Below are 21,732 nucleotides of genomic sequence, written 5' to 3' on the forward strand. Positions count from 1 at the left end.
ATACATGGGCCTGTCTACTCTGTTACATAAAACATGGGGCTGTATTAGATGAATGTTTCTTTTTTACCTTCTTGAAGCTGGAAGAAAGTATACAAGAGGTAGTATACTGCACCTAAAGGGCATCTATTGAGGGATAATGCTTCCCCCCACTTAAGGTGAGGCTAATAGAGCCCATACTTAAGCATCTGCAGCTTAAATATATGCTCACATCATTACCCCCAAAGCTGTCCAAAGTAATAGAAACATAAATTTAAGCAGCAGACACTGAAAAAAGCTTAGGAGCTTTAGGTTATTGGTAGGAAGCTGAATTCCAGTTCAGCGAAGAGAAATTCAAGATGCCGTCACCCTTTTGCCATTCTCCTATGGGGCACTTTGTATGTTAAATTCAAGCTAAAGATAAGACAAGGGGAAGTAAGCCTTACCTATCATTATAGCTATTTTGGGTGGAAATAAGTATTCAAAAAAAATTTGGTGTTACAGGTTTTTCATAGCTGAAGATGGATGAACAATCGTGCAAACCTCTTAATCTTACATATGATCTGTAAAACTGTTGGGTATAAAACAGACATAAGTCCTAGGACTTAATAAAGAGTTAATAAACTCCACCATGCAAACACAAAACATGCCTATAATAAATCCTCTCGGCTTGCAGTGGCTCACACCCCTTGCATGCAATTCTGGTTTCTTGCCTGATTACTGATAGTTACATAGGTTCCTGAAATGGTTTAGTACATGAGACTGCTGCGGATGTCCAATTTGTTTGGGGTTCATTGGTTTCTTCTTGTTCCCACAGGAAATCATGGACCGCATTTATAAGAATGTCATGAGCAAAGTGGCCACGATGAGCCCAGTACAGAAAGGCCTCTTCTCCTTGGCTTACAACTACAAGATGAAGCAGATTTCCAGAGGTTACAGCACTCCTCTGTGTGACAGGTATTGATATTTAGTTGCTATGCACAGCATCCACCTCCCTCCTGCTCCAGGGAATATTAATCTGTGCCTACTATATTAGATTACGTTTTAGGTTATGGGCACATGAAGCTATAGGCTCTGTTGCTCTTAGCCTACTTATTTTGTAAGCTGAGAGAAGTGGATCCGCTCTGCACCCCTGATCCATTTATCACATGCAGCAGAGCAGAGATCAGTCCGAAGATTCCTTCTTATGCATGTTTGGGCTGACTTCCGCTACACATCATGTGAGTGCATGCAGGTCAGATCCAATTTAGATCAATGGAGATGGGGCACGGAGCTGATCCGCTTCTCTCAGCCTGCAAAAATACAACTATAAGAATATATGTATACTGAACCAGCTACTAGAATTGGTCTGAAAACTTGTCGCTTCAAAGCTATTCAGATAAAGGAAATTTGATCCTGCATTTGCTTATTGGACGATGGCAGTGATCCATCTATGTATATATTATAATTCCCTGCCATAAAATATTTACATTTTAGTCACATGAACACTTAACAAGCATCAAAAGGGAAGTAAATCCTCCCTCCCTCCAAATTGTACTACTATTTTTTACATCATATTGGCCAGGAGACAAATGTTTTTGTTCTAGTGGCCATATCCCTTAAACAGTCGTGTGTGTTGCAAAAAGAGGATTGTGTCATTCTGGGATTTCAATATTCTTTAAGTTGAACCAAGGCAGCCTTTCACATAGTGAGCAAATAGTGTGCACAGATTTCCTGCCACTGTAACTTCCAAGAATCCTCTAAACATCACAGCTGCCTTCTCTATGGTCTGTTTGGGACAAAACAATAATAATTGGTCAGTGTTCAAGGGAAAGAACTCTCATACTGGCCCTTGCATCATCTGATGCCTTGACATACATTTCCTTATTTATGCTTGAAAGCTGAGAGAGACATTGGTTCAGATCTCAGATTATCTGGGAAAATGATCAACAGATAGTCTAATTACTGTATATACTGTGCTGTTAACTCAGGCCGTTTGCTTTAAGTTGGTTTTAATACTTTGCAGGTTTTCGTAAAGCCAAAGCATTATCAGCATTGCCATAACTAGCAAACTTCACTGATCCTTTACATTATTTTGAATAATCGTTGTCTAAGAAACATATCCTTGTTTTTGTTTTGGGGGGGGGGGGTGATTTCACACTTTTATAAGAGACCTAGAGACACGATTAAATCTTGCCATTTTCCTTTACGTTTAAAGGGTTGTGTTTTGGAAAGTGAGAAAGCTGCTAGGAGGGAAGTTGCGAGTTCTGCTGTCTGGCGGAGCCCCGCTTTCTGCAGCCACCCAACGTTTCATGAACATCTGTTTCTGTTGCCCAGTGGGCCAAGGATATGGCCTGACGGAGACCTGCGGAGCTGGCACCATTACAGAAGGTAAGTGTTCAGGCATTGCCTTTCTTTGTGGGAATCGCATAGTCTCAGTGGAGGTCGACTTATTATTCACTTCAACCATATAGACTTATCGTAAATGCAAATTTTGAATTTATTTGTTGGCTTTAATTTGCACTTGTGTTGCTTCACCTTAACATCAAATACCATTTCATCGGGTACATGCTCTGTTTTTCAGTGTGGGACTTTAGCACCGGCAGGGTAGGAGCACCATTGGTCTGTTGTGAGATAAAGTTAAAGAACTGGGAAGAAGGTAAGTATTCAACACACATTCCTACATATTTGCCCCCTGAATTGTGAGCTTTTGTAAAAAAAGGTCCTCCACATTTCCATTTTCCTGAGCCAGCAACAGTTTGCTTTAAAGGGATATCATATAGTTTACGCTGTGTCTTTATTATAGTTCAATAAACCATATTGTCCTTGATGGCAGCATATTGCTCATATACGGGGTCAAAATTGTGCCAGTTTTTTCCAATATATGGGTTTGGCATTCTAGCCCCCGGATTAAAGATTGTTCGGCTGAACGTATTTTCCTTAAATGATGCCATTACTTTTTTCTCTGTTACAGGCGGGTACTATAACACAGATCGGCCATGTCCAAGAGGTGAGATCCTGATTGGTGGGCCCAATGTTACCATGGGCTACTACAAAAATGAGGGCAAGACTCGGGAGGACTTCTTTGTGGATGAAAATAGACAGCGCTGGTTCTGTACTGGGGACATTGGGGAATTCCATTCTGACGGCTGCTTAAAAATCATTGGTGAGATTTTACTTCTACAGTTGGAGAGAATCGTTTTAAATGAACCACTGAAGCTTATTTGCTGCAAAATGTTTACAGCAATTTAGTTGAAGTAGAAAAAGGATTAACTCTTCCTCTGATAGCAATATCTGGTGACTGGCATAAAGCCCAAAAGTGTTCCCTTCCAGGTTTATTTGCAATCCATTAATATGGTTGGCTGGCACAGTTCAGCCAGTATGCTCAACAGCATGCCAATGAAATCCAAAAGCAAGGGGTAATACTTCATGCTTGGCTTTTTTGCAGCATATCACTAACTGTGGGCAGTGTTTACCATCAAAGGCGATCCCGAGGTATCTGTGGAACCTAAGGATCAAAGAAGCACAAATTCAATAGGAGTAATCTTTAAAACAGCAATTTAAAAAAAAAAAAAAATGAATTTGCAAAAAAAACATTTTTAATGGCATGACCAGTTTCTTTTTGGACAGTTGTGCAAAGGTAAACTTCCCCTTTAATATTAAACTGTTTTTAGTAGCCTTTTGGCATGGTATGCCACATTTACAGGTGCAACTCCTGGCTAATAGATCATAGACCATTCAGACTGGGGCCCCAGCTTGAGCAGCACTAAGTGAAGACTATGGGGTATATTTACCAAAAAGTGAAGTTTGAGATAGCCACAGTCCTCTTAGAGTGAAATTCCACCACTCTCCATTCATTCCTATGGGATTTTTAAGTTCATTCTTTGATAAATACACCTTATCCCATAGAAATGAATAGAGAGTGGAAGAATTTCACTGTAGAGGACTGTGGCGATCATTAACTTCACTCTTTGACAAATATACCCCCATGGAGTGAATGTTAATTTGCATCAATCTCTGCCCTTGTGGCCCCTGTCACTTACATACACTATCAGGAGCCAATGAACCTGCCTAAATGATTTTGGAGGGTGAGAAACAATACCAAGAAGAAACCCCACAACCATGGAAAAGAACAAACACTTTGCTGGAATCCAGCATAGGACTCCAGCCCTGAAAGGAAGCAATGCCAACCACTTTTTGGCAGATGTTGGCCAACAAAGATGGTGTTGCATCAAGAAAGTACAAAATTGTTCCAGAGTGGCAGTGCCCTTTCAATAACCACATCCCGGTTGCACATTGTTGCCAGGTTCTAAAGCCCAAAAACTGATGAAATTAATTTTTGAGTGATTAAGTGTGTGTGATAATAAGCATTTTTAATTAGTAGGCCACATTTTAAGGTTAAAACATATTGGAATAAATTAAATACAGAAAACCCAGCCTATTTTTTTTAAATAATTAAATCACCATGCACAGATAATCCCCTGCATAATGGACCGCTACCTCACATGGACCAAACATAGACAAGCTGTAATTTCCCTATTTAGCTCAAGAAATATCAAACACCCTAGCTTTTTCACAATTGAAAGAATAGGCACCACTAAACACGTGTTGCACAAGAGGGTCTGCTGCCACTTTAAATGTATTTCCTCTTAAAACATTTGTTTGGAACCTTGTCTTAATGAGCATTTCCATTTGGAAACAGTGAGGAAAGATGATTATCTTACTCAATGAGGTCATTTTCTCTTGTTTTTAGCTTGAATTTATAACTCAAAATAAATATATATACGGTATATTGGGTATTTACGATGGCACCTTTAATGGAAGGTATAATCTCTAGTTTATTGCTGTGAACACCTTTAATTTTCCTGGTAGATCCTGTTTAACTAAAGACGAACGTCCGAACCATCTGTAATGTAGTTCTCCTGGCACTTTAGCATTTGTAGCTGTTGCGTGTAATCAGTAGGCAGTAACAATTGTCACTAACACTTTGACTTCTGAGGCTCTCACTTCTACAGCTCTAGTGCACTTCTGGATTGTAAGGGTTCGAAGTGGAGGGTTTCATAGTCCAAGATTGTTTTATATACCACCAGAGGAACCTTTCGTAACGTTAAAGGCGAACTAGACATTTTACACCATATGGTTTAGACTTGTGTAACAGCCCAAGGCCCCCCACAGCCCTTTAGCAGTGAAGATGTGTGCTGCAAAAGTACCCCCATACTTTTCTGATGATTCACAGCACATTCTTTGAGCTGCTGTCAGTTACCTGAGCTTAGGGACCAACTCACAATATACAGAATATATAAATTCATGATATAAGGATAAGTCATAAATTTGGATTCATAAATTTCAACAACCCCTAAGCTTAGCTTCCTCCCAGCAGCCTCATACACACTGAGCATGTGCAGTGCCACTCAGGGCTGTGGCACTCAGGGCCTTCGACTCCGACTACTCAGTTTATGGTACCTCCAACGCCTCTGTTTTTAAGGAACAGTAACACCAAAAAATTTAATGTTCTGTTGCTCTGCACTGGTGTGTTTGCTTCAGAAAGCTACTATAGTTTAAATAAGCTGCTGTGTAGCCATGGGGGCAGCCATTCAAGCTGGGAAAAAGGAGAGAAGGCACAGGTTACATAACAGATAAGCCCTGTCCAATACAATGGTCTGTTATCTGCTATGTGACCTGTGCCTTTTCTCCTTTTCTTCCAGCTTGAATGGCTGCCCCCATGGCAATATAGCAGCTTATTTTTATAAACTATAGTAGTCTTTCTGAAGCAAACATGCCAGTTTTACCAGTGCATGCTAACAGTATATTATATAGTGAATAAAGTACCCCCTCTTGTAAAATATAAGGATATTATAAGTTCCCGAGGAGTTTCATGACCAGAACTCACCGTTTATTACTGATGACATCAGAACTCACTGTTTATAAGGATATAATTTACAAGATATTCATGGCTTTTCTGTATTATAAGGATATAATTTACAGTCTGGTCCCATAGGGAAATGAACAGACTAGATTATATAGTGAATAAAGTACCCCCTCTTGTAAAATATAAGTTACCGAGGAGCTTCATGACCATATAAAAACACGAGGCAGAAGGCCGAGTGTTTTTATACAGGTCATGGAACTCCGAGGTAACTTCTAATATCCTCATATTTTGCAACTGGGGGTACTGATGACGTCAGAACTCACCGTTTATAAGGATATAATTTACAGGATATTCATGGCTTTTACTTATACATATACTTATATACTTATTACATTATACATATACTTATAATAATACACAAAAGCCATGAATATCCTGTAAATTATATCCTTATAAATGGTGAGTTCTGATGTGTATTATATATTAATTATTGGTGTTACTGTTCCTTTTAATATACCTATATACTTTCCATGTTAATAGAAAGAAGATAAGTACACAACATACAAGGCATTTTATCGCTGCCAAAGCTCAAAAATATAAACCATATCCTTTGGTAATTATAAACAATCAAAAGTTAAACTACATAAACCAAAAACAATTAAAAAACCCAAAACATATTATATATTAATTGAACCTGACATATAGCTGTAGAATAGCTGTTTAATTCAATTCAAAATAAACTAAAGTATTGTTCTTAGAAACAAAATTACTTTTGCCGATCCTCCTTCATAGAAGCTCTGAATCTAGAATCTGAATTGATTAATTTCAGTGCTTGTATTTAAAGTTATTATGAGTCCGAGACGGTTAATTTTTGGCTATTCCGATTTCAGATACCCAAAATTGCTCACGACTCCACAGCTCTGGTACATACAAGGTAGCCTAACACAATAAAAGATGACAAGTTTCTGTGGACAACTTTGAAGCCAAAGATTATTACTGTTACAGGGCAGCAGAACCTCTGGGCCGGTGCAGCAAATTCATTCTATAAAATACAGCATTTCTAGCCATATACTTTTTAGGCTTTAGTTCTCCTTTAAGTGATGGAGTCACGCTAAACATGGATGTCTGTAATGCCATTTAGTGTTTTAACTGTATATGAAGGTGGCATAATCACTTCACTAGAGCTGATTATCAGGGCTTCAGGGGTTAATGTGACATTTTTTAACATGTTCAGATGCAGTAACACAAAACGCTTTTAAAGGTAATTGAGCTTGGTGGATAGTTGTTGAGATGTCTTTTATGCCCATTTTGTGCAGATCGGAAGAAGGACTTGGTAAAGCTTCAAGCTGGGGAGTATGTTTCTCTGGGAAAAGTGGAGGCTGCACTGAAGAACCTTCCCATTGTTGATAACATCTGTGCGTACGCAAACAGGTAAGTCAGACTTTCTATGAGGGCACAAGAGTCTGTTACTGTAGGGCAGTGATCCCCAACCAGTAGCTCGTGAGCACCATGTTGCTCTCCAACCCCTTGGATGTTGCTCTCAGTGTCCTCAAAGCAGTTGCTTATTTTTGAATTCCAGGCTTGGAGGCAAGTTTTAATTGCATAAAAAATAATTATAGTGTCTAGAAGAGTCTCCCGTGGGCTGCCAGTCCACATAGGGTCTACCAAATAGCCAATCACAGCCATTATTTATCACCCCAAGAACTTTTTTCATGCTTGTGTTGCTCCCAAACTCTTTTTACATTTGAATGTGCCTCACGGGTAAAAAAAGGTTGGGGACCCCTGCTGTAGGGGTTCCAGCCTGTGGCCCTACGTCTGCTCTCCTGCTTCAACTCCCAGCATCACTAGGTGTTCTTCAGAAATAGGTGGAGATGCCATGGGCTTAAACACGTTCTGGTTTCAGCATGCTTCTTACTGATTTTAATAGTTGTTTCACTTTTATATGAAATTGAATTATGTTATAGATGGAGCTGTTCCAAGTTTTTTCGAAGAGGAGGTACATTCTCTGCTACAAATACTGAGCAAGTGAATTCTAAATAGTCTGACTCACTGAGCTGAAACACTGTAGCTGATGGTTTGTATCTACCTCGTTTTGCCACCATTAGGCTCCATTCCTGACATTCCTGCTGCTGAACAATAGGGATGATCTCAACACCCTTGAATGAGGTTTTTGTATTTCACATTGCTCCATATTCCTAGAAATCACCGAATTACTGGAACCAGCTATTGTAATTAAGGACATAATATCCTAGAAATGACATTGTTGAGACTGAAAAAGAGTGAAATGTAAAGTAAGCAGAGCAGCGTAATCTTGGGGGCCCCCAAAATCATTTGTCACCTGTGGTCCCCTCTAAAGAGAAAACAGACCAGGCCCCCCACGGGCTGATGACAATATACATAGCAAAAAATGGGACCGGCTAGACAGGTTGTTCATCCATTTATTTAAAAACGAAAAATAACCCATTCTCTCAAAACCCCATGTTTGTTACAGTGATCAGTCCTATGTCATTGGCTTTGTGGTAGCAAACCAAAAGGAGCTGTTGAAGCTGGCAGAGAAGAAGGGAGTGCAAGGATGCTGGGAGTCTCTGTGCAACAATGCAATCATGGAGAGGGAAGTGCAGAAGGTGCTCGCGGAGTCTCCTGCAGCAGGTAGGTACCCCCTGAATGAAAGGTGCCAATCTAGGGCAGCCACAACCTGGAGACATTAGTCCTGTCATTGTGTCTACAGGGTAAATGCTATCAACAAGTTTATTGAAATAGTAATTACCTGCTTTAATTGTTAACAGCCACCCTGGAGAAGTTTGAGGTCCCTGCAAAGATCCGCCTAGTTTCTGAACCTTGGACCCCTGAGACCGGACTGGTGACTGATGCCTTCAAACTCAAGCGCAAGGAACTGAAGAGTCACTACCAGGAGGATATTGAGCGGATGTACGGGGGGAAATGAAGTACACTTTCCATTCCATCCGGGAAGGCCACTTATTTATTGGTCCATTTTGAAGGCCCCTCTTGCAGCCATTGGGTCTAAATCCGCAATCCTGTTACAAGGACGTGAGATTAAATGTAAAAACTTGAACTTCCTTATAACAAAAACGTAAACCAAACCACATTAAAAAAGGAAAACCTTTGTGATGAAACAAACTAGGATTTTACATTTGAGTCGTAGATCTGGGGTACCCTGCTGATTCCAGGCTTCGATTGAATTTCTTGTGAAATAGGAGCGGTATTCTGTGCTCTCAATGCTCTAAGAACAGAGACGGTTTTCCAGATACAGAATTTTGTGCAATATCAGACCATTCTTATGCCTTACATGCTGGAATCTACAAAACATGAACTAAGGTCTTCTCGGTCTGCAAGGCACGGGGCAAATGTGCCCGTTGTAGGTAGAATTCCGTGCCATTTTATAAAGATTTTTTATTTAAAGCAGCAGTCTACAAGGTTCTTTTTTATTAAGTCCGTGCTAAACTTGAATATGTGCAATTCTCTCAGGTAAATCTGTTTTAAACACACAAAGCCCCCCCCCCCCACACTGTGCTTAAACTTCGTATAGCCAGTTAAGATTGGGGCCCATTCATCCTACACAGGCATTCATGTAGAGACTTGAAAAGGAACGAATATACAAACATGGATTGGAATTGAAAGGGAAACCTGCCTAGCTCAGAGTATTTTTACTTAACATAGTACTAGTGTAGTCTGTGGCATGACTAGCCATTGCAGAGACCCCCAACAAGCACTGGGGCTGCTACTTCTACAAAGTCTCTAAGTAGAGTTGTGTTCTGTGACACACTGTAGCTCTGGTTATCTGAATTTCTTCTCTTGGCATTGTCCCTTTTGCACCACAATAACTGGTGAATGAATGCACAGACCACTACTATTTGTCCTTGACTGCGCTGCAACACAAATTGGGGCATATTGATCATTCCAAGTTAAAGTGATGACTGTATTTGCCATCCTTAACCATTCCGCTCAGTCTGAGGACCTTCAGCGTTCACAAATAAACCAAGTACAGGGAAGTCTCCACTGTATCCGCAGTGATCTTCCCTTTCCCGTACATGGAGGGTGCAGTTGCTAATTACACACTGCTGCTATTGAGATCAGCCAAGGACCTCTGCAATTGACCCCGCTAGTAGATGGAGGGATATACACACGTTACTGCAAGTCACTGAACTTAACCTGGCTATACATTAAAATATATGCTTGTTTGGTGAGATCACCAAACAAATTGATCTTTCACTGATTTGCCCACCTTGAGGAGAGAGAGATCGGGCTGATCTGATCAGTGGGCTCTAGGGCCTAGCTATTGGATCACTACAGAGATACAGGTTGTCAGATCGAGGACCATATAAATGAGCTGATGCGGTCCTCACAGGACTTTTAAATCTGTCCAATCAATATCTGGCTGATTTTTGGCCAGATATTGGTTGGATATGCCTGTCAGAGTGCCCCATACACAGCCAGATAAACTTCCAAATTGGCCTGAAGTGGCTGAATCAGTGGCCCTTGTATAACCAGCTAAAGTCTCATTTAAAGGTGGCCATAGACTCAAAGATCTGTATGGCCGAACAATCGAATTACGATGCGCCGAGGGGCTCCGACGGGTCGATCGGTTGGTTAAAAATCAAACCTTCCCGATCAATATCGTGGCCAGATATCGATCGGGAAGACCCGTCGGAAGCCCCCATACACGGGCAGATGAGCTGTCAAATCGGTCCAAACGACCGATATCGGCAGCTTTATCTGCCCGTGTATGGCCACCTTAACTTGCCATGTCTGTAGTCAAAGTGGTTACCTCTGAGCCTTTAAAGGAATCCTGCCTCCTGAAGGTGGCCATACACAGGGGCCAAATGAGCTGTTCCCTCCTCAATGTGCCCACATTGAGGTGGGCAATATCGGGCTGATCCGATCGTGGGCCCTAGGGCCCAACAATCAGATCATAATGCTGGCAATACGAGCGGTCTGATCACGGGACCGCATCTACGAAAAGATGTGGCCACAATCCGACTGGATTTTTAACCCTGCCCGATCTAAATCTGACAGACTTTCGGCCAGATATCAATCAGGGAAGCCAGTCGGAGGGCCGATAAGCTGCCGACACAGTCTGTCAGCGGCCTGTGTATGGTCAGCTTGAGCGCCTCCTGAAAGACAAAACATGCAACATCATTGGCTTACTTGCTCATCTGCTTATTATGTGGTAATTACCCCTGCAGCAAAACTGTTTAACTTTATTTACTAAACAGAATATGTGAATGTCAGTAGGCAGTATATAATAGCTTATTATGGAGAAAGTAAAAATAAAATGATTAACCATTTAGTGAAGCCTTATACTGTTACCCTCTCTAAAGGTCAAATTAAATCTTGTTTTTTTTCCCCCCATTTTTCATTAACAAGCGAGAGTGTTTCCTTTACAATCTGTAGCCACTATTAAGGACTGCTGCTCATATCATATCTATAAAAACTCTTTATTTTAGTAGTGCTCTCCTTTGCAAATGTATGAAGGTAAATGAAAGAATGAGAAGTTCGTTGCTGGCAACCAATACTGGAACCGTATACCAGTTAAGAACAAATACATTTTTTTATATGTGGGATATATTTTGTGACCCTCTTGTTTCACCCACTTGTTTATGATGATCCTATGGACAACCATACCAATATCAGACCATTTAAGGTTCAGTTCTAGGCCGTACAGTTTTAAGCAGAGATAATATACCGTAATTACCTGCCTGTACCCCTCCCTCTGCTTGACTATGACACTTGGCATCCTCTCTCTCTATGGAGATTGCTGGGTTTGGCCTCCCTAGACCATATTCTCCTATATTGGTCATACAAGACTGTATCCTGTATCCCCGTCCATGGGAGCCTTGTCACTGTTTGCACAATATTTGCTGGGATTTGCCTGAAGCAGCAGTGTCTGTAGGAGAAGACTGACATATTACTGTCTTCCATTCAACCTTTTTATGAACTGATTTTACGTTACTATGTGAGTTGTCTCCATTCTACAGAAAGTCTACCGACATATGTGTGGTCACTGACATAAGTCTTGCTGAAATGTTGGCTGTTCAGTAGCAAAAGAACACTGTCTCTGGAAGTAGCTCCACTCCTAGGACCATCAATGCGGACAAAACCCACTAACATGGAACAAGTGCAATTTAAGCAACCCCCTCCCCAAAAATATTTTTCTCTATCCAAGAACAATAATTCCTAACTTGAAATCACAGACTGCTGCTTTAAATATTATCTATATCAAATCAGACCCAAGGAGGCACAAGAGGCGGTGAGAGCAGATTTGTAGATGTTCAAAAATGGCTTTGTACAAAATGAATCTTACTAGAGGAATCCAGAATAATTACATCCACTCGGGCCTTCTGGGTGGTTTCCTCTGGAACACTGACTGGTGTACAGTGTGTAAATGTGTGTGTTAGCTGTTCTGTGGTTTCTTTTTAGCATCGTATTTGTGCTCTACTAGCCTATAGTTTAGACTATTCATGTATCAGCCAAGCCTAATCATTGCAGTCTGTGGTATGTTGTTATTTTTTTGTGCTCTCTTGTTTCTGATTGGGTTTGTTTGTGGCTGAAAAGTAAAAAAAAAAAAAAAAAGGGGGGGTTGGTAATGCTCAAGAAGCATGACTGCTCTTTGCACCTTGCCTTTAGCTAGGCACATACTAAATCTGAGCCCTCCTGTCTGCATGAAATGGGTAAGGCCAGGCTGGCACCATTCACTGGCTGTTTGGCATTGAGGGCACCAAATTATTTTCACTCTATTTTAGTTGGAAAAAAAGGTTCCGTCATTTACAAGTGGAAAATTCACTTCTTTAATAGGAATAATTGGTGTTTATCCAATATCCTGGACAGAAAATAGCTGGCTGCTGTATCACTTGTACTTTGACGTCTGTTTAGAGTGTCACTTTCCTACCCGGGTAGCTTTGCTTTTCCCAGACATATAGGTTTATGGTAATAGTAACTTTTGAAATGATCTCTCAACAGTTCCTCCTGATTAAAGGGGTGGTTCACTCTTAACTTTTAGTATGTTATAGAATGGCCAATTTTAAGCAACTAATCAACTGGTTTTCATTTATTTATTTTTTATAGTTTTTTTAATAATCCAGATTTCAAACAGGGATCATTGACTCCATGTAAAAAAACAAATGCTCTGTAAGGCTACAAATGTATTGTTATTGCTACTTTGTATTACTCACCTTTTTATTCAGACCCTCTCCTATTCCAGTCTCTTATTCAAATCAATGCATGGTTGCTAAGGTAAATTGGACCCTAGCAACCATATTGCTGAAATTGCAAACTGGAGAGCTGCTGAATAAAAACCACAAATCATAAAAAATGAAAACCAATTGCAAAGTGTCTCGGAATATCGCTCTCTACATAATACTAAAAATGAACTCGAAGGTGAACAACCCATTTAACACACAATCTGCTAGAAAGATAGGAGAAATAAATCCCATCCTCTGTGCCCAAAGTGACGGGTGTGTTCCGGGCAGCACAGAACCCTCAGTAGAACATATAGCAGAATAAATATTAAGCGCAGAGTCTTCCATCACCTTCTCATTGTATTCTACCGAACAAACACATCTGTATGTGCAAACAGTAGAGGTTGGTGAAAATGTCAATTCAAATGCTCATGTGTAATGACAGTGTACTAACCGGGAAGTTTTTGGCTTTCTTGTTATGTGTCTGACACAGACTAGTATGGGCTTAAAACATAAAAAGGGGCTGGATATGTTACCATGCATATTCAGTGGAAATCTGTTATTGATGTACATGCTTTTCTTATACACTTGTATTTATGATCTCTTGGCTACAATGAGTAAGCTGTTTTATTCATGCCACCAGCTATAAACAATGCCTTACAGTAACTCTCCGTAGTAAGCAGCCTAAATGTGTTTTTATAAATGTGTGTGCAAGAAGCTTACTTACCCTTTATATAGTCTCATCTGCTCACTGCATGGGAATATTATCCAGACACTTCTGCATAAACTAGTCTGCTGCTTCTGCCATAGGATCCTAATGGCAGTTTGCTCTGTATTAGTGGACGGGATATATGTGCTTCAGTAGGGGTTAAAAGAACAGGCAGTGTTTATTGAGACAACATGTTTGTAATGAAGGATATATATGTATTCATTTTATCTTTTTCATCCTAGCAGACTCCTTACCAAAGAGTATTTGAACACGGGGGTCAAACTAAGAAGAGAAATATGATCAGCCCACTGTGCTGTAAATAAAACTTTATGAAATTGTTTTCATTGCATTGAAATTCTCATAAAGAAATAGTTTTTTTGTTTGCAGTTGTTACTGTATTCTCTGTATGTGTGATGGGCCGTTTGTATTTGCTAGTGTGCTCCAGCAGGTCAGGTCTATCACGTATGCAAAAGTACAAACAGATTCGTACAGGTCGCCCTTCTGTCTAAACCTACAACAAATTTTTAGCTGCATTTTGATGCATGATTTGCCTCGAATGGATAAAAGCCCCCTTCAGTTCTGTGCCCCTGGACCCCATATGTAGAAGCTACAGTCGTGAAATGTATTCCTCTGCTCGTTTAGCAGACTCCCAGAATATACACATTCAGAGGCCACTATTGTGCATCTTTGTGCACTGTCCCATTATTATTGTGATGCACGTGTGCTTCTGTGAAGCAGCTTCTCTAGCTGATCTACAGCTTGACGTTCAGCCATGACAGAAATACTGGATAGAGTAACCAATGACACAGAGAGCCAGTTAATCTTGAGTGTAGAAGAGTGATGGTTTCTGATTGTGATGCAATGCTTTGGTGACTACTCCGGTGCTCAGGGAGCCATTTGCTTTTGTGCTAGGGCCCAGAAATGGCCCCTGGCACATGAAGAAATGGTTTCTCCATGACGCCTTCTAGAAATTGATCAAACCTGTGTTTGATCACCTGTATTGTATTCTGTGTAACTTTCCCTTTAATCTGTCCTTTTTTTTGTGGAATTTTTTTTCGAAGGTGTTTTCAACGGGTTGTTTAAAAAAAAAATAAAAAAAACAAAAAGAGGAAGCAAATGTCACTTTTGGGTTCTGCTATGTCAAGTTTATTTATTTGTAACTAAATGGTTTGAAGTTTTCCAATAAACTCTGTGAATTGATTCCCTGATCTGTGCTCATTCTTTCCTGATAAATCTGTCGGCAGCATAGTCAAGTGTAACCTCAAGGAGAAGGAGTGCGCAACACCCATACATCCTGCTATTTATACATAAATACTTTTTATAGCGTTCCTCCGCCACTTATCCTCTCAGTCATCATCCAATGATATCAACTATATATGCCCTGTGTCATGCCAGAGCAGTATTGCAGTGGCATTGTAAAGGGTTAACCCTGGAGACATTTGGTTTTGGGTCCACAGAGATCCTTAAGCTGGCCATAGACGCAAAGATCCGATCGTACGAATCGTGGATTCGTACGATTTTCGGACCATGTGTGGAGAGTCCCGACATTTTTCGTCCGTCGGAGATCAGTCGTTTGGTCGATCGGACAGGTTAGAAAATTTCTGTCGCCTGCCGATAATATCTCTGCGTGTATTGCCGATCGTACGATTTTCAGTGGGAGACTGTCACTAGTGTTGTCAGACATAAGTATCGTACGATTGCTGTCAGGGGCAGAACATTGGGTGATCTGTTCTTATTTGATCGGAATGGTAAAGACTGATCTGAATGGTTAGTGGAGGGTCGGGAGATGGGAAAGTCCGATCGTACGTTGATTCATTTCACTATAGTCTCAGTAAGCAGAGCGATGGGGGGAAAACACAGGCAAGAGATCACTTTTTTTATTTAATAAAAATATTTTGACTTTTTCAGTAAATGTATATTGGAAATAGTTTTATCTTCGAATAAAAAAAAAACCTGGGACTTAGTTTATAACTTTACATCCCCTTTAATAGGGTGTGACTCCCACAACACCAGTCGGCTACCTAGAGAGGATCTGAGGCAGGGTTGCCAGGTTTTCATTTCAAAACCAGCCAAAGACTATCAAAAAACTAGCCAAAAAGTAGCCAAAAGCCATTTTAAAAGTAGCCCAATTCTTAAACTTACAAATCTTAATAAAATAAAGTAAACCAATAAGTGTCAAATCAATTACATTCCTCTAATTTTCCAATAATTTTTTTCATTAAAGAACATCCTGCAGCTGTTGGTGCAATTACAACTCCCAGCATGTGTATTGGAAGTTGCAGTTGGGTGCAAGAGCTGGAGGTTGGGCATTGCTACTGGAGTCAGACATGATCAGTAAGAAAACTGGGATATACACTGACATATATGACATACGCGGAAAAGGGAGGCAGCGGCATGTACTTACCCTGTCCCTGTACCAGGAACCCCTCAGTGACTTCTAATATCCTTATCATTTACAGTAGGGGGTACATTATCCCTTATAATACATGAGTGATACTCAGAGTTCTCTGTATAACTCAGCCTGCAGCCTTGTGCCTTTATATGGTCACAGTACAACCCCTCAGTGACTTCTAATATCCTTATCATTTACAGTAGGGGGTACATTATCCCTTATAATACATGAGTGATACTCAGAGTTCTCTGTATAACTCAGCCTGCAGCCTTGTGCCTTTATATGGTCACAGTACAACCCCTCAGTGACTTCTAATATCCTTATCATTTACAGTAGGGGGTACATTATCCCTTATAATACATGAGTGATACTCAGAGTTCCCCCCTGTATAACTCAGCCTGCAGCCTTGTGCCTTTATATGGTCACACCCCTCAGTGACTTCTAATATCCCACCTCAGTCTTTGTACTTTTCATTCTTCTCCCTCTGACTTCTGCCTTATTTAATACAAAAGTTCGCTGCTTATTTTCCATGGGGTGCCCATTTTAACTTCCTGCCCATGAAGTTTTACATAATACTGCAAACCAATATCCTTTCAATCATATAATTTTAATCAATCATGTTTAAGCATGCATTTCTAACCTTTGAAAAAACCATGCTTTTTTTTAGGCAAAGCTCATATTGGCCTGCATTTGGACTTGCAAGTTAATTAATTTGCTTATGCTCCTATTTAATTTAAGGTATGCTAATTTTAGTACTTGCCATTTATTAATTATTGGCGGCAATAAAAAAATATAACAAAGTGGCTTTTTTAAAAATTGGAAATGCCAGCTAAAACTTGATTTGTTAAAATGACCTGGAAATTGAGCAATGAGTAAACTATAGTATAAAACAAGGCTGACGTCAGAGGGAGAAGATGGTACAGTGACTGAGGGGGGAGGTTAGAGCACCAGAGTGAAATATGTGCTTTGCAGAGGAGCACTAAATAACTAGTACAGAGAGGGGGGAGGAAGGAGATATGAAAACAGTACAAAAGACAAGGAAGAAGAACAAAAAACTAAAGTCGGAAGGAGATGGAAAAATACAATGACTGAGGGGGAGCACGGATCACAGAAGTAAAATACGTACTTTGCACAGCCAAGATCGCAACTTATTTTGGGGCCAGGACTTAGACATGATGGGGGAGATCAGCTCATTATAAATAGCTTCCCATCCTCTGAAAGGACCGTCCCTCTAGTGGATAGGAAATAGTCGATTCACTTGGCAGTGAGCTAATTCCTATCCCTAGAAAGGACCTAATCCCTCTAGTGGTGAGGTACCAGAACAGGATAGGAATTAGACCATTCTATATAGAAGCGACTAGTTCCTATCCTCAGAAAGGACCGTCCCTCTAGTGGATTGGAAAAAGACGATTCATATGGCAGTGAGCTAGTTCCTATCCCTAGAAAGGACTTAAATGCCTCTAGTGGTGAGGTACCAGGAAAGGATAGGAACTAGCCCTTTCATTTATGAACAAGCTAATTCCTATCCTGTCTAAGGACCTTTTCCAACAGTACAGGGACCATCTGTATTAGACAAAAACCTGAAAGGTCCAGTAAAGGGATAGAAAATAGCCCATTCATATATGAACAAGCTAATTCCTATCCTGACTAAGGACCTTCTCTAATAGTACATTAACCGTCTGTATTAGGCAAAAACCTTAAAGGTCCAGTGAAGGGATAAGAACTAGTCAGCTCATATATGAACAAGCTAATTCCTATCCTGTCTAAGGACCTTCTCTAATAGTACATTAACCATCTGTATTAGGCAAATACCTGAAAGGTCCAGTAAAGGGATAGGAGCTAGTCAGCTCATATATGAACAAGCTAATTCCTATCCTGTCTAAGGACCTTCTCTAACTTTGGTGGGACCATCTGTATTAGGCAAAAACCTGAAAGGTCCAGTAAAGGGATAGGAAATAGCCCATTCATATATGAACAAGCTAATTCCTATCCTGCCTAAGGACCTTCTCTAACATTAGAGGGACCATCTGTATTAGGCAAAAACCTGAAAGGTCCAGTAAAGGGATAGGAACTAGTCAGCTCATATATGAACAAGCTAATTCCTATCCTGTCTAAGGACCTTCTCTAATAGTAAATTAACCATCTGTATTAGGCAAATACCTGAAAGGTCCAGTAAAGGGATAGGAACTAGTCAGCTCATATATGAACAAGCTAATTCCTATCCTGTCTAAGGACCTTCTCTAATAGTACATTAACCATCTGTATTAGGCAAATACCTGAAAGGTCCAGTAAAGGGATAGGAACTAGTCAGCTCATATATGAACAAGCTAATTCCTATCCTGTCTAAGGACCTTCTCTAACATTAGAGGGACCATCTGTATTAGGCAAAAACCTGAAAGGTCCAGTAAAGGGATAGGAACTAGTCAGCTTATATATGAACAAGCTAATTCCTATCCTGTCTAAGGACCTTCTCTAATAGTAAATTAACCATCTGTATTAGGCAAATACCTGAAAGGTCCAGTAAAGGGATAGGAACTAGTCAGCTCATATATGAACAAGCTAATTCCTATCCTGTCTAAGGACCTTCTCTAATAGTACATTAACCATCTGTATTAGGCAAATACCTGAAAGGTCCAGTAAAGGGATAGGAACTAGTCAGCTCATATATGAACAAGCTAGTTCCTATCCTGTCTAAGGACCTTCTCTAACATTAGAGGGACCATCTGTATTAGGCAAAAAACTGAAAGGTCCAGTAAAGGGATAGGAACTAGTCAGCTCATATATGAACAAGCTAATTCCTATCCTGTCTAAGGACCTTCTCTAACAGTACATTAACCAGCTGTATTTGGCAAATACATGAAAGGTCCAGTAAAGGGACAGAAAGTAGTCCATTCATTTATGAAAAAGCTAATTCCTCTCCTGTCTAAGGACCATCGCTAACAGTATATGAACCATTTGTATTGACCAATTATGTGCAGTAAATGGATCAAATTCCTATCCTGTCTAAGGACCTTCTCTAACAATACAGGGACCATCTGTATATGGGCAAATACCTGAAAGGTCCAGTAAAGGGATAGGAACTAGTCAGCTCATATATGAACAAGCTAATTCCTATCCTGTCTAAGGACCCTCTCTAACAGTACAGGGACCATCTATATTAGGCAAACACCTGACAGGTCCAGTATCGGCATAGAAACGATTCAGTTCATATAAGAACCAGCTAATTCCGATCCTGTCTAAGGACCTTCTCTAACTTAGTACAGGGACAAGCTGTAATAGGCAAATACCTGACAAGTCCAGTAAAGGGATAGAAACTAGTCCATTAAATCATGCACCAGATACTTCCTTCCAGTTAAGTGACAACCTTAACCTTATTAATGTAAGTTTTTTTAACAACAGTTTAATGTTTTCTGAGATACAGTAAAAGCCTACTGCTGACAAGTTGCTATGGTAACTGTACCTGGGCAAACATCTTTTTTTACATAATTATTGCATAAATAACATAAATAGCCTATTAATGGTAAATATGGCATAATGAATGGTATGTGTATAAACAAGCCATGAAACTTCTCACATCCTGCCTGGAGTTGAATTAATACTTTGGTATTTTCATGTTGTCTGTAGTAACTCTACTCAATATGAGCAGACAGCTAAGGGCATTGTTCACTGCTATTGCTATCCCTTTATTTGAAAGTAGGCATACATTTTTCTCCCAATACTAATCTGGCCATAGGTTATCAGTGTAAGGTATTAGTTTGGCTGTATGAGTTCCTGCTCTGCACTGAATCATTGCCTTTTATAGTCAACCATGCTTGCTCCTAGGTGCTCTTAATACTACTTTGCTGGTTCACTGATTTCTGATCCTTCTTGGTTCTGACCCAAGCTTTTTTGAGACCTTGAGTTTGCCTCACAATTCTGCTCCTGTGATCTGGTTCTGACAAGGCCTGTCTGACTACATCCAGCTCCTTACTAGAGTTCCCAGAGTATATATACTTGGCTCCCTTGCCTGCCCCAGTGGGAGTACTGGATTCTTGTACAGTAGGTCCTGGTGATAACCAAGTAGTTGGGGCCTGGCCCAAATCCAAAAGTGGTCTAGACAAGATTCTCATCACTCCCCTGGAGTTTGGGTTTGCCATGCATGATAACACTCCTAAAAAGTCCATATCATACAGGAGGCAATATATTTTGAACCTACTACTAAATAAGAGGCTCATGTATTAACACTGTGCAAATTTGTCCAAGGGTAGAAACTCATAGAAACCAATCAGTTAGTGGCTTTTTATAGCCAACTGCAGCTAAAATGACTTGTCTCTGTTGCCCTCTGAGTGCACCAATTAAGCTTCTTGTTTTTCCAAAGAACCTCCTGATTGTGTATTGTATTTGTGTAAAGTATCTTAAGTTTACTATACTGCATATACACTGGTCTTATCATAAAAACCTAAAATTGTTGCTCTGATAGAATATGTTCCTCAGCCTGTGTTGTTTACTGGGCCAGAGAACATTTTATTCTTTTGCGTTTCCTATATATTTTACTGTTGTGGTAGACTACTGCTGTAGTAGAATTAAATGATCTTTTGCCTTAATGGACAATTGATCCGGAAACCTTGATGTATCGTGTGGTGATGTTGCGCAATCCCCCGGAAATAACGTCACAGCAATCGTTCTTAGCTGGGGTCCAGTATTCTGCCTCCTTCTACAGTGGCCAGTGGTTTATTATACACCAAGACAAAAGGTGGTCTTACAATATATCCAATCAATGAGCATGTTATGCTATGAATCAATTGGTGGAACCAGCACACAGACACATGTCCATAGAAGAGGGGGGGGAAAGGTAGACTGCCCTAGGCAAACAAAAGACACCAGGACAAAAGGCACTTCCCCCGGTAATATACATATACACAGACACAGTGATCTTAGCATGGCTTGTACTGATCTTGTAAAAGTACCCCTTTGTTCAGTGGTCCGTATTCCTCAACCCCACCCGGCGCCACACCCGACATGCTGCAGTCATGCCTGATGAACACAAATCGGATGGGAATCGGAATGATCGGGCGACTGTGCAAAGGTCGGTCGTAAAGACGCTTATCCCGCATCGGTGGCGGCCATATGGCGAAATACAAGAAATTTCCACATCAGTCCCTCCTTTTTCACCATATGTCGTCACAGCAACGGCTTCCTAACGCTACAATCACTCCAACCAAAGCTTCTAAAGGGTACAGAAAGAAAAGGGAACATGCTACACTACAAATGCACTAACAAGAAGAACCGGCCTAATATTCTTGATCTTCTTTATATCTTGATCATGAGGTCCAGACTGGCCTTCAGGGAGGTGATGTCATCATACAAGGTTTCTGGTTATGTCTTCTTTGAGAAGAACAGCCCAAAAAAAGTCTCCAAGAAGGGTAGAAGTCGGTTCTTTTAGGGACAGTCCATAGTTTGTTAAAAAAAAAGGTGGTGGTTCTTCCTGTGCTGATCTTCCTGAGGTAAAGGGTTCCGGATGCTTCAGGCGATGGCTCTTTATGGAATCATCACAAGGTCCTCTGCACGGCTCTTTGCAACTTGGTTCACCAAACAACAGGTCATTCTCGCCGTCACATAGAGGAGGAAAAGA

The 21,732-nt window shown here is 40.5% G+C and overlaps 1 protein-coding gene across 4 annotated transcripts in view; it reads left to right on the forward strand.

Moving 5' to 3' along the window:
* The window catches only part of acsl3.L (acyl-CoA synthetase long chain family member 3 L homeolog), a 57,533-nt gene extending 42,604 nt beyond the window's left edge, over positions 1-14,929 (forward strand). For all 4 annotated transcript variants that reach the window (XM_018263839.2, XM_041563404.1, XM_018263840.2 and 1 more), the window contains 7 exons: positions 794-933; positions 2,174-2,346; positions 2,540-2,614; positions 2,930-3,121; positions 7,141-7,255; positions 8,316-8,473; positions 8,611-14,929. In XM_018263839.2, the coding sequence (XP_018119328.1) occupies positions 794-933; positions 2,174-2,346; positions 2,540-2,614; positions 2,930-3,121; positions 7,141-7,255; positions 8,316-8,473; positions 8,611-8,768 (1,011 nt within the window). In that variant the 3' untranslated portion in view covers positions 8,769-14,929. The remainder of the gene's footprint in view (positions 1-793; positions 934-2,173; positions 2,347-2,539; positions 2,615-2,929; positions 3,122-7,140; positions 7,256-8,315; positions 8,474-8,610) is intronic.
* Positions 14,930-21,732: the final 6,803 nt, after the last annotated feature.

The sequence above is a fragment of the Xenopus laevis genome, chromosome 5L (genome assembly GCF_017654675.1).
Source record: "Xenopus laevis strain J_2021 chromosome 5L, Xenopus_laevis_v10.1, whole genome shotgun sequence".
NCBI classification, from domain to species: Eukaryota; Metazoa; Chordata; class Amphibia; order Anura; family Pipidae; genus Xenopus; species Xenopus laevis.